This window comes from Aedes aegypti, chromosome 3 (genome assembly GCF_002204515.2).
Source record: "Aedes aegypti strain LVP_AGWG chromosome 3, AaegL5.0 Primary Assembly, whole genome shotgun sequence".
In the NCBI taxonomy this organism is placed as follows: Eukaryota; Metazoa; Arthropoda; class Insecta; order Diptera; family Culicidae; genus Aedes; species Aedes aegypti.
Window position 1 is genome coordinate 199,102,602 of NC_035109.1, and position 17,373 is coordinate 199,119,974.

General features: G+C 34.9%; 1 protein-coding gene across 3 annotated transcripts in view; it reads right to left on the reverse strand.

Moving 5' to 3' along the window:
- The window catches only part of LOC5572998 (unconventional myosin-XVIIIa), a 381,144-nt gene that overhangs the window by 42,610 nt on the left and 321,161 nt on the right, over nt 1–17,373 (reverse strand). For all 3 annotated transcript variants that reach the window (XM_021852938.1, XM_021852939.1, XM_021852941.1), the window contains 2 exons: nt 8,694–8,876; nt 8,534–8,629 (listed from right to left, as the gene is read on the reverse strand). In XM_021852938.1, coding sequence (XP_021708630.1) covers nt 8,534–8,629; nt 8,694–8,876 — 279 coding nt within the window. The remainder of the gene's footprint in view (nt 1–8,533; nt 8,630–8,693; nt 8,877–17,373) is intronic.

Sequence of the window (17,373 nt, forward strand, 5' to 3'; positions counted from 1 at the left end):
CTGAATCCCACAACTGTGATCCCACGTTTCAACGAACTCATCAAAAGAAAGTTGAACGGCTATGAACTCTTCTATACTGACGGTTCAAAGACTTCAACTGCAGTTGGTTTTGGCATTTTTGGTCCCAATATTAATAAATGTGGAGGCTTGCCCCAACCCACCTCGATCTTTTCAGCCGAGGCTACGGCTATCCTTTCGGCTGTCACAGAACACAACTCCACCTGGAAAGCTATTATCACCGACTCAGCCAGTGTGCTGAGAGCCCTTGAGAACCCAAAGAACAAACACCCTTTGGTGCAAGCTATCAGAACAGCCTCAAACATCAACACCATATATGTCTGGGTCCCCAGCCATTGCGGTATCAAGGGAAATGAAGCTGCGGACAAGCTGGCAGCAGAAGGCAGATCAATAATACCAGCGAACCCCGAAGTACCTGCAGCGGATTTGAAAATATGGATCAAAGCAGTTTTTGCTTCGGCATGGGAGAACGAATGGAGACAGGTTCGAGACTCTTTTCTACGTAAAATAAAAGGCGACCCACATCGCTGGACCGACACAAAAAACTGGCAGGACCAGAGAATACTTTCTAGACTACGCTGCGGCTATACCAGATTCTCACACGACCTCGGATCCCGGGATGGTTTCCTCAAACAGTGTACGGTGTGCTCAACCCATATGTCGGTAGAGCACTTGATTATCAATTGCCCTGCATTCCAAATCATCCGAGATCAACATGACATCGGTCTCAGCATTAGAGATGCATTATCCAACGACGTAGACAGAGAAAAATCAATAATCGAATTCCTTAAAAACACAGGCTACTACCAATCAACATAGACCTGCGTAACTACTTATGACAAGGTTGACGGACGGGACAAGACGAAACATGCTTACTGATATGTTAAATGGACGAACGACGACTACATGAACACTATCCACCCGAAACTGAAGAAAACTAAGTTCATATCCTCGAATTCCGTAGGATTTTATAAAAAAAAACTTTATATACCCACATACTGTAAAAATTACCCTAACTCTTTTCTTTCAAAAGAGACGAACCAGCTCAGGGCTGAAAGTCTCTATAATAAAGCAATAAAAAAAAAATATTTTCAAGCCTACTATGTTCTGAAGAGTTTTAGATATGAGCAAAATACACATTTTCTCTGAAGACGTCATACCTCTAAAATTTTCATATGAAAAGATATAAGCGTTTTTGCAGTTTTTTTCACCCACTTTTCCAAGCGTAACATTTCAAAATGGCGCAAGTGGAATCAAAAACTTTTCCCGTTACTTGAATAAGCATATCTTCAAGTGTATTTTAAGAAACTTCGGTGATGGTATATTTTGATTTTCTCTAATAAATGCGTTTTGAATTATTCCTCAATTTTACTTAGAAAACATTATTTTTTCTGACGTCTGGTGATACTTATGCAATTACAGTAGAATATTTTATAATATATTCATAAAAAATGAATTATTTTAGGCGCAAAGAAGAATATTGTAGATGTTTATCATGCCAATTTTTTTATAAATATCGGTAATAATTTAACTTTACAGAAAAGTTCGGCCTTTTAATTACCTTGACTTTTCATTATAGAATTCTGTTTACACTATTTTTCATGGTAACGCCACAAATGCGGTCCAAATTATGCATATTGCATATGCACGCTCCTTCAAAGTGTGATAGCATAAGGGTCATCCAAAAATGACGTCCATCAATTGGGGGGATGGAGGGGATCTACGAAAGTGTAACAGTGCATGCATAAGGTATTGAAAAAAGCGTGACAGCGGACGGAGGGGGGGTCCGGAAATCCCGAAAACGATGGACGTCATATTTGAATCGTCCCATACCGTGTGTGTCATCTAATCCTTCACGCAACAAAATTGTGCGGTAAAAACTACCATTTTAGGGGGTTAACTTAAGCGCTCGCACCGGCAATTTTCAGCAGACCAGAAATGCGCTTGATTTTACCATGTCTGTAGTCGGAATCAGATTGTTGTAAATTATTTCTGTCAAATGTACCAGTAATGCGGTAGGGTGTACCGTAAACATAGTAAATTGGTCTGAATTTCCATGGTAGTTTCAAGAATGGGCGTAGTCAGCTAAAATAGTTATTTTTACCACAGAATTTTTTCCCGTGTTATGGTGTATTCGGTGCACTTATTCCTTGTAATGTAATGTAACAAGTGCAGCGAATGAATCGGAATGATCTGATGCGGACGTGTAATTATGTCACACGTTTCTACACCCTGCAAATTGTGTGACCGTCCACCGTAATTTGTACAATCACGATCATTTATTAATAAATTACTGATTTGTAAGTATCGTGCCGCTGCCTATAAATTTCAAGTTAAAAAAATATTTTACTTGAATTATCGTGTTTCAATCAACATCGTCAGTCTTAAACTTTTTTGGCTGAATGGTGTAAAGTTGTATATATAAGAATATAAATTGCTATTTTGATCCTCTCCCACCTCTCTAATACATATGAATGGAACCATAAATAAAACTGCTTCTTTTCATGTTGGATAAATACAGTTTATACACTAAGCGTCATTATCCCGCACTTAAATTCGCAAACATGCACTTAAACCACACTTATGATGTCACGTTTTATAAATTATTTATTGGTAAAGAAAATAAAATGTGAGTTTTAAAATTTGTATTTCACTTTTTAATCATATAAGCTCAAAAATATTCAAAATCTATCATTATTTGCTTGTATCAGTCATATTCAAAAGTTAATATTGAAATGATAATAAATCTTCGAGCTGTTTAGTTAAATAGATAAAAAAAACTGAACTTAGTAGTATTCCATTTAATTAGACTAGTCGAGTCTAGTACATGACACTGAAGACGGCAGTTGAGATCGAAATACGCGTATCTGTCAAAGGATACAAACTCTAGTGGAATTAAATGCTACTTATTAAAAGCCAAACTTCGAATTTTCAAATGCACAAGACAGGAGAATTTGACAACAGTTCGCGTTGAAAATCAATCAAATTACTTCCTTGCTGGTGGTGACCAGCAATGGGATAAGTTTTCAACGTGGAGTGCTGTTTGGCTCTCAAGTCTTGTGCTCTTGAAAATTTGAGGTGTGACTTCGTTCTATAATCACCTTAAATGTGGGATTAGTAAAGGTTATATATAAACTTGAAAAGGTATCGAAAATAAGTAGTTTTTAATATTTCTGAGATTTTGATCAAAGTTTAATTTTCCAATGTTTTATTCATACGGAGGCCGAATGCATATAATTGACATAGTTAAGTATTGTCTAGTTCAGAAAACACTTATACAAACTTAAAAAAGGGGAATGCAACTGCATTTGCATTGTCCAATCTAGTGAAAGATTCAGCTTATTGGCAGGACTTCTTTTAAATTTGTTTAAATTCGTCGAGTTTTCCTTCCATTGACGGTATTTTATAGCAAAGAGCGAATATTTCTGTAATTATTAACGATATGAATAAAAATACCAATACTAAACTACTTGTTCATCCCAAGAATGATTCAGTATTTATTTATGTATTAAAAAATGTTCGACTGTAATTGAATAAGAATCTCAAGAAGTTGAAAAAATCTGTTTTCTAAGTAAAATTAAGGGATAATTCAAAACACATTTATTAGAGAAAATCAAAATATACTATCACCAAATTTTCTTAAAATACACTTTAAGATATGCTTATTCAAGTAACGGGAAAAGTTTTCGATTTCACTTGCGCCATTTTGAAATGTTAAGGTTGGAAAAGTGGGTGAAAAAACTACAAAAACGCTTATATCTTTTCATATGAAAATTTTAGAGGTATGACGTCTTCAGAGAAAATGTGTATTTTGCTCATATCTAAAACTCTTCAGAACACAGTAGGCCTGAAAAATTGATATTTACGTTAGTATTGAGGAAAAACCCGATTTTTGACCATAAAGTTCTAAAGTGACCTATATCTCTAAAACTATCAGATATAGAAACAAATGATGTTAAACAAAGTTTTCATAATTTCTATAATCTTCAATATTGTAGAACATTTTTTCACGCTATCTTTTGAAATAAAAAAGTTTGAGAGCGAATTTCGAATGCTATGAAATTTGGCGCTTAGGACACTTTTGCATATAACGCGCCTTGACTAGTCAAACAAATGTTCAGAAGACACCAAAACCCTATCTCTTATATTTTTCAAGTTACAGTTAACTCTCCCTTACTCGATATTCCGTATCTCGATATCGAGTTAGAGAACCATAGTAAAAGTTGGTTTTCATGGCTAACTCGATGGTCCCTTGGAACGTAGTTGCACTGCTTTTGTGTTCTGTAACTCGATACCTCCCTAACTCGATGGTCCCTTCAATATCGAGTAAGGGAGAGATGACTGTATTAATTTATTCCACTTAATTTCGTTCCGTGGACCAATGTGCAATGTAACTTATATTTATATATTCTTTTTAATTTGCTTAAGTGATGAGGTACTCCCTTAGCATTTTTGCTAACGGGCAGTCAAGTTGGACGTTTTTCAATATTTTCAAAGCTATTTTATTTTTTATTAAAGTAATAAACGTAAATTTGTCAAAAAATTCTTCGCGTACTTTTTTATTACTTATGTAGCAATATATGAAAAATAAATTTTGAACAAAAATTTCAGTATTTTACCAGATTTTGTCGGATTTTGGTGAAAGTGCGCAGAGTTGGGAGCTGCGCAGAGTTGGGGACCTTCACGGTACTTGCTACAGATATGTTTCATGATGCTTATCAAATATTAGCATAAATATTGAGTTTTATCCAAAAACGTATTGCGCGGAATTAGGTCAAGGCTTTTTTTCATAATGCCCTAATTCCGCGCACTGTTCTTTACTGAACAACAATAAGTTAAACATCCTATATTCGTCTTCACATCTGACTACAGTGATACCTCCATGAGTCGATGTTCCATGACTCGATATCGACTCATGGAACCATACTAAAAACAAAATTGCATGGTTACTATGATGGTCCCAAAAAGCAGCTTTCCAAAGGATTGCTGTGCCATGACTCGATATTTCCATGAGTCGATGGTCCCTTCAATATCGACTCATGGAGGTTTCACTGTATTTCCCTGAAAAGTATCTTCATGCATAGATAAGTTTCACGCACAAAGCTGAATATCTGGGAAGCCCACTTACATGGAAATTAGAAGCGGCCGTCCAGAAACCACGTAGTCATTTAAGTGGGAGGAAAAGTTTATCCAAAGACCAAAGTTCATAAAAATTTAAAAGTTGTTGTGTGAACAATTCTGAAAATCCGTAAAAATTCCACGTGATTTATGAAAAGCCCCAACGGATTATTCTATACATCTGTGCACACAAAGTTTACTTAACATTGTGAGCCACAAATACATTGCCAATGTATATTTGAACAAATAAAGATCTTCTACAAATTACGACGCACTCTCGGGAGTGATTCACAGAAACGTGATAATGCGAATAAAGTTCCTTGAATTGAATGAACAGTGTTGAATACACATATAGGGTTAGTCGGGGCGATTGCGCCAATGAGATGGAATGAGCACCCCTTGAAAACTGCATACATTTTTGAAATTTCATTTGAAATACCATACAACCCATGTTGCAGTGCTCTAAACTTAATGAAAAAAGAATAAATTATGTTCGAAAAAACTGACCATATTGCCCCGGATGGCTCTTACAAATTTCATCATTCTAGAATGTTGATGTTTGACTGTTACAATGTTCTCTACGATTTAATATTTTTGTACAGATTGTTTCTAAATACTAATAACTTTCCTCTTCAGTGAACAAAATAATTATTTTTTTAGATTATATGAGATAATTTCACACCTGAAATAGGGCGCCCATATCACCCCATCAATAGAAAATCGACACCAAAAATGAAAAATTTTGAACGACGGAAATCGTGTGGACCTAGTGTATTGATTTAAAAGTTGTTGAAAATCATATAAAAATCAGAAAATTCCAATTTGTTTTCTGCGCTTCTATCGACTTTTCCTTAAGGTGGTCAAGCTGCCTCACTTTCCCCTATACGAAATTCACAGGTACCAGTGCAGCGGTATTGAAAATACCATAACAAATGTTAACCTTGAAATATAGTCAAAAAATTATAAAAAAAACCCAAAAACGAATACGTTAAAACTCGTTTATTCATACTAATTACATCAAACCCGCAAAGCACTGTGGATAAACTCGTCAAATTGATGAGTTTCCTCGCATAAAACACTTTTTTTCTGAGTTCATTTGTACATTTTGTTTCGTCCCTTACACTTGTACAAAGTAAGTCGAATCAATTCGTAGCAGCTGTCAAATCAACATTTGTTATCATAAGTTGAGTCGCATAAGATAACAGGTTAGATCGGGAGAATATTTATAAACTCGCATTGTATGTTATTAATCATCACATAATATATGCACGCATATCGCCTCCACTTTTGTACGTAGAAGGCCTTTTCGCGACATCTTATAAGTGAAATTTTGCACGTACAAAGCCTCCAGGTGATTTCGTTATGCGTACATTTGGTTGTCTGGGACTGCTCATACAAAACTTTTCATACAAAAAACCAGAAGGGGGAGGGGGTTGAAAATGTTCAATTGCAGCGTTACGTAATAAATGGATGCTGCCTTACATTAAAACTAATGTTACTTTGTTTTTTGGCCAGTGCGCGGAATTAGGCATTTTTCCGCGCGGAATATGGAAAAGCGTTTCAAATTTGCGCGGAATTAGGCAATTTCGACAAGTCAACTTTTTCAATAAAATCACACTTGCTAATTATGAATACAGTCTAGTTTATATTTTTTCCATAATCTACAACAGATTTAATAGCGATCCACTCATAAAGCTTTTTTGTTGATGCAATATTGCGCTTCTTGAGATATATTTTAGTTTCTCTCTTTTTTTGTGACTGTCAAACAGTTATGCGCCAGGGTGAATCTCTTATCATGGACAGTGCGCTTATTTTCCCTGCTAAGAGCAAATTTACCCTTAACGGTAGCATTCAATCCACACAACACTGCGCGCAACTACCTGGCGCGCAATTAATAATGCCACAGAAAAATTAAGAAAAGTTTTCGCAACTTTTGTATAGCAGTCAATTGATATTTAAACGGACCAAAATTTATACCCGTACCTTGCAGCATGCATAAACACTTCACAGCGGTCAGCTGGTAGACCAGTTTTGACATTTGTCCTCGTTTTCGTTGGCCACACACATAGGATCTGGGCAGCGCGTAACACTGGCGCGTAACTGGCCGGCGCGCAACTAACTCGACGAAAGTAAAATTTAACAAAATATTCGCAATACCGTAATCCGGGGTATCATTGATCAGCGGGGTAACATTGATCGGAATGACTCATCTCGTTAAAAGTTCAAATAAAGATTTATTGATGAAACATTTTCGAATCATGAATGGTGCCTCTCTTTCTTATATTCATAAGCTAATGAAAATTGAGGTTTTTGCCAAAATTGCGTTTAGTTCATGCGTAAATTTGTCAACTTTTTGAAACAATGATTTCTATCATTTTCACTAACACTACCGAAAATTCATGTCGCACATGAGTTCTGCAGACGATGTGATCAAGAAAAATGTGATTGTTACTAAATATGGCATCGCCGAAAACGATTCCGTTGTCAAATCTTTTATAAGTTTATTCAATTAGTCAACATTAACTAATTACTATTATGAAAGTAGAATTTCCTTAGGAAATTGCCTATTTTTAGGCGTATTCCGCGGTATAATGTGTTTTTAATTTTGAAAAAACTCGAAAAGTAAATGACTTGTTAGAGTTTGGTCTTCATATTCGGCTTCAGGGGCCATGATTTTAGTAAGTAACGACATTTCCAATATTACCGAACGTTGTTACTTGGGTGATCAATGTTACCCCATATCGGCTGAATCAAAACATCACTTAAAACATTTATTTAAACACGTTTAAATCTTTCGGAAAACAAAATAAAGTATATAGTTAGGAGCGGTGGGTGCCAGTACTTTTTTTTAAATATAAAACTTGTAACATTTGTATTGTGGAAAGAAACATTTAAGAAAAACTAAAAAAAATGATCAATGTTACCCCGGATTACGGTACTCATTTTTAATTAACCATTTGAATCGCTTTATTCCTTAACTGCGCTGAATTACGGCACATTACGGTACACATGATGATGTTACCGGTGGGTTAATACATAAACATTTTTTTAGGAATCTTTCGATAATTGTACATACATATTCTGATTATTTGTCAAGAATTACTTCCAGGAATACTCATGACAACTAATCAAATAACACCTCACATCTGACAGTAGAAAATCTGTAGGAATGATGTCACTTCGTGTTGAATCATGGGTAGGACATTCCTTTGACTGTACTACTAATTAGTTAATTAATTTAAAAACCATGCGGATTGGATTACCGTTAATATGTTTCTACGATTTTTTTTGGTATAGGTTTACAGTTTTGAGATTGAGCAACGATTGCGATATGATTTTTAGCATAGCATAGATTGATAGCATCGATTGTAATATCGTTTTTGTTGACTTAGCTTACCGAAATTGTTTGCTCGAGCGTAGATTTTTCTGCAAAAAGAAAATCTTTTTCACGGGATAGCCTTTCACGAGCTTGTTTTTCTTGGCGTATAGTGTCCTACCGAAATGAAAAAAAAAAAATAGATGATTCTTTTGCAATTTGATGTATATGCGGATCTTACTTGTAAAACTTGAAACTCAGAATCAAATTTTTTATGTCGCTTTTCCAACAAATTGTTCCTGCTGCTTTGTTCATCTAACAGCATGCGTAAGTCATTCATTTCATTCGTCATTTTCTGAGCTTTACGCTTCCACTCGCCGACTGCTTTCCGTTGTCCCTCAACCTCATCGTAGGAATCAGCTAGCTAAAATTAAAACAGATTTGAAAGATTTATTTTATATAGGGTAATTTACGGCTTCGGTACCATTCGACTATTATCGGCAATCAAAATTAAAAAGACAAATTCACAGTATTTTCCTATCGCACCAATGCACAGTGCTTTTAAGGGCCTACATTTGTGATCAAAAATGTTTTGCATCGGAAAAGTTGGTTTTAGAGTTAGAGAGAAGTTGTTCGGGATGTAGAAGTTATTCTTAAGAATGTATTATTTTTGTAATGAATCCACCTGGAAGTGAGTTAGATTTTCACTTTTTTGTAAAAGTGAAGGTACACCAATGGTGTTTTCGGAAAAGTTGTAGATAATTTCACTACATGAAAGTTTGCTGAATACACTTTAGGGGCGATCCATTAATTACGTAAGACAATTTTCGGGGTTTTTCAACCCCCCCTCCCCCCATGGTAAGATTTTTTGTATGAAAATTAGAAATAAGTTATATGGCGCGTAAGGGGCGATCCATTAATTACGTAAGACAATTTTCGGGGTTTTTCAACCCCCCCTCCCCCCATGGTAAGATTTTTTGTATGAAAATTAGAAATAAGTTATATGGCGCGTAAGAAATCTCAAACACCCCCTCCCCCCATAAACCCTTACATAATTAATGGACAGCCCCTTAGCTTTATCTATTGAATTTGAAGAGATATGGGTTATTTTTTGTGAACGATCTCTTAAAACTGTTTTTTTGGTTATATCTGTTTCTGGATATTTTTGAGATTTTGTTGTTTGATGTTCTACAAAGTTGTCTGAATCGATAAAATACGCATTTCTTTAGAAAACATCAAAAATGCATCTCTTATATTTTCGAAGTTATATGATATTTTATGTTGAAAAATCGACTATTTTACATTCCTCTAACATTTACAGGGGCAAATTTTAGTGAAATTTTTAGCTTGCATATGAAAGAGTAACTCAATAGCTATCGAATCCGTGGTAATTAACACTTGGAACTGTTTTCCTTGACTACAAAATATGTTCTGTGAAATGTTTACAATACCGTGTATTGTAAATACGCCATTTTTCATGGCTGAGTGACAATTTTTAGGTATTCTAGGCTATGGTATATATGGTTATGAATATAAAAACCCGGTCTCTTAAACACTTACCAAATATTTTTGGATATTATTAAGGTGAAATAGCTTGAAATCCAAAATAAATAATGCACTAAAATTGTGAAGACACCATTCTGGCAAAGAGACAATTTACACCGTCTTCAGCCAAAGGCTGCACAGACTGAACAATCACGTACATTAGGCAACGGACAACACGAAACACCCAGTAGCCCAGTGATGAATTTTTCGTTTGACGAAAAGTTTCCACCGACTGGAGCGGGAATCGAACCCACGCTTCGTGGCACAATACGCCTAAACGACTGACGCCGCTAACCGCACGGCCACGAAGCCCACTGTGTACCAAAGGAGATTTTTTTTTTTAGGTGCCCTCCACTCTTCCCCACACCAAAAAGCTCGTAAATGAGCTTCCTGGTAGTGGACTCAACTATATCAGCTCAGTTGGCAACAAACTAAAGATATATACTAATTAAACTACAAGAGCTGAGACAAAGACAAGTACAAATTTTTAAACAAATAATGGAAGAGAGTAAAAGTTGCACAGAATAGGAATCCCAGTGGAGCAAACTCCTTTTAAGGGTTCCTTTGTCTGGCAACACTCAGAAGAAAAGATATTAAAGGATAATTTATAAAACTATATCTGATTAAAACTAACAACAAACAAAATTACAGAAAATAGCTTAATTTACCAGCTTGTGATGACTTAAATGGCTATAGCATAAATTCAGCGATTTTTCCTTTCAAGTATATTTTGACTTTCAATTTAAATTGATTTTTATTCACGATTTGCTTTAGGCAGTTGGGTAGACTATTAAATTTTGAAGGACCAATGCAAGAGATGCGTCTTTCACCATGTGTTGACGACGCCCTGATAAGTTCCAAATTTCCAGCTTGTCTCGTATTATGATTTATATGTCTGACAGGTAATGCAATATTGAAAAGTGTTCCGTTTCTATGGACAATATCATGTACCGTAGTAAGCGTCTGCAATTCACACAAACCCAAAAGTGGCAGAATAGTATGAGCTCTATTATCGTACAGGTTAAAAGTAGGAAACAAGTGTGGTAATTTGAAAATTATTTTTTTGCAATTTCTCATCGTAATAGGCTGATTTTCATCACGCCAATCTGTCATGAAACGGCCTACTTTCCTGTACTGAAGTATGCAGTGCGGGAATAGTCATTACGCAACTGAAACCAGTGCTGTAATGATTCATTACGCAACGCTTTCTCATTACGCAACTGTTTTGAGTTAACACAACGATTTTTCAGAAATTGTAAAATGATGGTGAATGCATTCTGATATAATTTCCGATACCCTCAAGTAGTCTTCTACGAAATTGCAAAAAATGTTGTACGTAACTCGTTGCAGAACTCGATTTTTACAGCACTCGTCGTAATTATCCTACTCGGCAAGCCTCGTACGATAAATTTACAACTCGTGCTGTAAAAATCATCATTCTGCAACTTGTTCCGTAAACTACTATAAGACATCTATTTTCTAAAGTTTGTAATCTAATTAATTTGGATTTGCAGGCCCGTCCCCAAACAATGATGGCATACTGTAGCAGGGAGTGTATATGCGCATAATAGAATTTTAGTAAAACTGTTTGTGGCAGGAAATAAGAAACTCTTTTGAGGACTCCGCATAATGTAGAAACTTTTTTTTTCGACATTTTTTATCTGAGTCTCCCAAGAAAACGTGGAATCCAGATATATTCCAAGATATTTAAAAGATTCAACTTTATCAATCAACAATTCTCAAGTTCTGGATTTGAATGAGAAGGTAGTTTCTTTCTAGGTGATCTGAAGATCATGTATTTTGTTTTTTGAATGTTTAATGACAACAAGTTACTAGAGAAATATGTTTTCAATTTAGCTAAGTTTTGATTTATACGGTTAATCACTGATTCAGTTGTGCTATCAGGATAAAATACAGCAGTGTCATTGGCGAATAACCTTGGTGTTCCACCCAAAGGTAAATTTCCCAAATCATTAATATAGACCAAAAAGAGCAAGGGTCCGATATTGCTGCCTTGTGGCACTCCAGTTGCTACTAGTTTTTCTGAGCTTTTTCTGTCATTAATACTAACATATTGTGTTCTATCATTTAAATAGCTTCTCAGTAAATCATTAGCTAATCCTCTCACACCATAACAATGAAGTTTTTCTAGCAATTTTTCATGATTATGTGTGTCAAATGCTTTCTTCAGATCAATAAAGAGAGCACCAACTATTTTTCTACAATCGACCTCATTTATTACAAAATCTACTAGTTCTGTTAATGCCGTAGAAGTATTACAGGCCCGCCTCAACCCGTACTGATATTTATAAAGCAAATCATGTTTTTCAAAGAAATCCAATAACCTGTTAACTAATAGTTTTTCGAAAACTTTATTGAACACCGAAAGTGTTGATATAGGACGGTAGTTGTCCAGTAAACAAGCGTCACCAGATTTAAAAATTGGACAAACTTTGGAATGTTTTAAACATTTAGGATACTGACCAGATGCAATAATTCGATTAAAACATGTGTTTAAGATTTTTGAAAATGTTGTGGCATTAGTTTTGATTACACTAGCAGGAATGTTATCTGGCCCAGGAGATTTATTGGAGCTAATGTTTTTATTATATTGATAATTTCATTCGATGAACTTGGTCGTAAGTAAAGAGATTCTCTGATTGGATTTAGATTGGCAAGTGGATTCTGTCTTCCTTCAACAGGGATCCTACTAGCCAAGTTCCCACCTATGTTAGGGAGTCATTAAATAATTGACATTTTTCGGTGTCATCTTCTATTTTCCTCCCATTTACAGCCAAAGTTATAGAATGCGAAGTTTTTGCACGACCAAATATTTTATTCATGTTTTTCCATAATTTGCCATGTGTAGTATTATTCAAAATTTTCTCATAATATTCCCCCTTGCAAATTTGTTTGTATCTCTCAACTTTTTTCGATACATGATCTAACATAGATTTTGCATGTTGGTCGTTGGGGTTCCGCTTGACCTTTTTCAGGTGATTGTTTTTTTATTTTGATAAGTTGCCATAAGTTAAGAGTCATCCATGGACACTGTGTACCTTTAATGTTGACCTGCTTTTTAATTATTTTAGTACAGCTTTGTAACAAAGTATTATATTTGTTGATCATGCCACTGAGACACATTATTAACATCTTGGATTTCAGCAATGCTTTCAATATACGATTTAAATTCACAGTTCAATTTATCATGGTTGACTACCTTTTAAGTAAGCTCTATTCGATTATTTTATTTTGACATGCAAATGATAGGCTCGAGACAACAGGTATATGATTACTAACATTACTGAAAATTGTGTCATTCTGTAGCAAAGCAGCTTTTTCAAATGAACATACAAAGTGATCTAAAATATTTAAGCTTACCGGTCTTGTAGCGTAAATATTAGAACATAGGAATCCATACGACTCAATAAGATTCTTGTATCTGACTACTACGTTGTTGTTGCATAGGTTTATCGGTACATTCAAATCACCTACAATAAACGTTGGACAGGCTTGAGATGCATTAGTGAGCCAATTTTCTAATAATGCATGGAAATTACTGAAGTCATGGGCGATATACGCCATGAATATGGTAAAAACCCAAGTAACCACGAAGCTATATATGAATACTTTATGTTTGCTCTATAGTATGCTATCAGATTTTGTTTAAAAGCGACATAATCTTTAAAAGCTTTATAAAGCATAATTAATGTAGGAAAGGGCCCCACAACAACCAAATTAATGCAATACTTGGTAAAGCAGTTTTAATGCACAAGCCCTACTAAAGCATTTATGGTTGTATTTTTAGGTTGATTTTTTTTTTGTTGGAATCAGGATTCGAACCCACAACTAGGATGATGGGGTGCTGCATGCCTGACGCTTTGGTGTCCTATTCTAAAGCTGCTGATGTGATAAGTTAGGATAAAAGTTCCTTATAAACGAAGCCACTGTGTGTGTTAACCATTAATATTCGCCCAGTTACTAACGAATAGAAAGAATTCTCTTTGGCGATTGAACAACAGTGATTTCCTTTTCTCACCAAATGAAACATCAATAGAAAGAATTTGATCACTATGTTGGAATTTCACCACAGTGGAAACACAAACAGCGGGACGAGAAAGGAACTTAACGGACCGGAGAAAGAGCAAAAACACTTGTTCCTACGGCGACTCCTCCTACGCCGTCTTTTCGCTCCAGTACTCGTGTCTGCTCTACTCTGCACTAATTGTTCTTGATTTTCTTCTATCTTCATAACATTTTCCTCTTTTCCGTTCAACGGTGTAGCTCCGGACTCCTCGCCGCCATGTTGCACCTCACCACTACTGCATTTCTTTCGGCCGGCATGGTCGCTACCACTTTTCGTCGGTTGCACTCACACCAAACCTCCCACTCACCATTCTTTCTCGTAGAGGAAATAACAGGACTCAACTCACAAAACAAAGCCCTAGCGCATTGAAAAGATTTCAGGGGAGAGAAATTGATCGACATTTCTTCTCGCTCATAAATAAAATACAACATAATTCTGAATGAATAAATATATCCTTAGATCATGAAATGGGGGTTCGAGATGGAAGAAAGTCATTTCATTATAAAAATTGTTCTTCCATATCCCACAAAACGTAATGAGCGAGTGCGATCGTGCTCGATCGTCTTACTTATTTATTACAGATTCGAGTGCGTTTAATGAGGTTACGTAATCTTGTATGACAGCATAACTATATATTCACTCTAAACGCTTAACATAATGCTGAATTAAAATAATGCTACAAAGCATTTATAATGTCAATCAAATGGATCATTGCTTGACAGTTATTGAATAAATGCATGATAACATTCAGGGTGTCTACTCGTTTAGCGAAATGAAATTCCCTGATATTTCCAGGTTTTATAAAACTAATTCCAGGTTCAAGAAATACACTAATTTTATATGTCTAAAACAAATTAATGACAAATTTTAAAGTGTTTTCGATTTGATAGCTATTTATACACTTCTAAACATTATGTAAAGCATGCTGAAACTGTTCCAATATTACAATATGAAGATTATAACAATACCAAAGCTAAGTTTTATTCAAAGGAATCGTATTTTCCAATGATGATGTTTTTTATTTCGTTTGTAAGAGCTCTGTGAACTGAACGGAACTTTCAAGTGCATCAGTACTTTTATTTGATAATAGAATCACGGATTATCAAGCCCCTTGGTAATCGCGTTCGACCGTATAACATTCAACTGTGGTAATATGAATAAATTATAAATGTTTGCGTTTTGTTCGAAAAAGTTCTAAATTAATCAAGACTGTTATGAAATTTCGAATTTAAAGTTTTTCAAATTCCAGTTTACTTTTCGAAAAAAATTTTCTCTGAAATTAAATATTTTCCATAATTTTGAAAATTGTGCATGAAGTCTTTCACAATCAGCCCCCCGTGAATGAATTTCTTGAAAATATTAAATTTAAAAACCTTTCCAGGAAAAAAAGATTAAAAAATAATTAAAAAGAGACCGAAAAGAGACAAAACAGTAATCAAAATACGAAGCCTAACAGGAACCAGGACAAAATAGTTTAATCAGACCAGACATTTCTCTAAAAATATTTTTAAAACTTTTTTTCTCAATTTTTTTTTTTCGCGTCATTACGACGACATACCAGCGCATCTGGTATATGCCAATAAAGGACAAACATTCATTGATGTATTACGACGACATTACGAGAGGGATGAATTGATATCTATATTTGAGATATTCACTCTCCAAAAATTTTCCTAAGGAATTCCTCCAAAAATTGGGTTTTGGATATCTCAAAATAGAACCAGGATTTTTCAAACAATATCACAAAAAAATACCTCAAGGCTTTCATCAGAAATTCCTTTACATATTATTTCAGATATTTAAAAAAAAAAGCCCTTTCTAGAACATCCTCCAAGACTCCCGTTTAATACATGTTGTAATATTCAACCAGAAACTTCTCCAGATGCCTCCAAGGATTTCTTAGGTTTTTCTACAAAATTATTCTTTAGATTTTTTATAAGATTTTAAGTTTCTCTGAGGATACCTTCAGGAATTACTCCAGAGATTGCTCCTAGGATTTCTTCGGAAATTCCTCTATTAATTCTAAGAGATTTCTCAAGGAAGTTTTCAAAACTTTTTTCTCAAGCATTCTTTTAGGAGTTTTCACCAAGTAAATTTGAATGTAATTTCCCAGAAAGCTGAGAAATTGTTGAGAAAATTCGTGACGTATTCCTGAAGCAAATTTACGGGTATCTTCTGTTACAGTTACTTATGTAATCTCTTAGGTCACCATTGATCAAAGAGCATTTTCAGGAAGACTTACTCTTTAAGAACTTTTAGAAGATTTCCAAGATTATTGCTACAATAAGAAAAATCATAATATCTCGCAGAATATTGCGCAGGATCTTCTGGAACACAGGACGAAATTACTAGAAAATTGTGTAGGAATAATTATTCTTACAATCGAAGGATTTCATAGAAAAAAATTGCTGTGGTGTTAAATTGTGTGGAACCTTCAAAGAACTTTTCAATATTCCATGGGGATTTTTTAGAAATTCATTGAAAAATGTTTGGATGAACTTCAGTAATCCATGGATGAAATGTTCCTGGTAATTTTTAGAAATTTTAGTTTCCTCCCATACTGCCATAAAATGCACACTTTCCATTTACTCAATGCCTAATTTTGTCGAATGTTACAAATTAGCAGTTATGGGCAGTGTAAGCATCCTATGCAAAAATTCTGAAGGAATTTCTTGAAAAATTCCTGATCAAATCTCTGGAGGAACCTCAAGGATATTTCCTTAGACTGTTTTCCTGATAAAATCTCTGGAGAAACCTCAAGGATATTTCCTTAGACTGTTCTCGAAAAATTTTGCAGAAATTGTGAAAGAAAGAAGAAATTTTGCATCTCAGTTATCAGCAAGCAAGATAAGGAAAAAAAAAAGACTTAAGAGACTATTTTGATTAAAATAGAGAGTTCAGACACCAAAAAATAGATATTTTTTAGAGACTTGCATAAAAATGGTATCTAAAAAGAAACCTGCTACCAGCCCTAGATATGTTAATCCTTTACCGAAGAAATTTAGGGTACATTAAAAACATCAATCATGTTTTGATAAGCTGATAAAATCTCATACTCGAATGGATCCTCACTGAACAGCTCATATAGTGTTTGGAGAGCGGCGCAGCCGAATTTTTTTCAAATGGAGATAGTTTTCTGGCAATTAATGATAGCTCTTGGTTATAACGCAAAAATCCTCTGTCGTGAACATATTCTATCATGAATTACTGCCTCAAAATAATTTCCCTGATTGTGATCAAAATTCCCTGAGAATTCCAGGTTTTTTCCAGGTTGAATAAAATTCCCTGA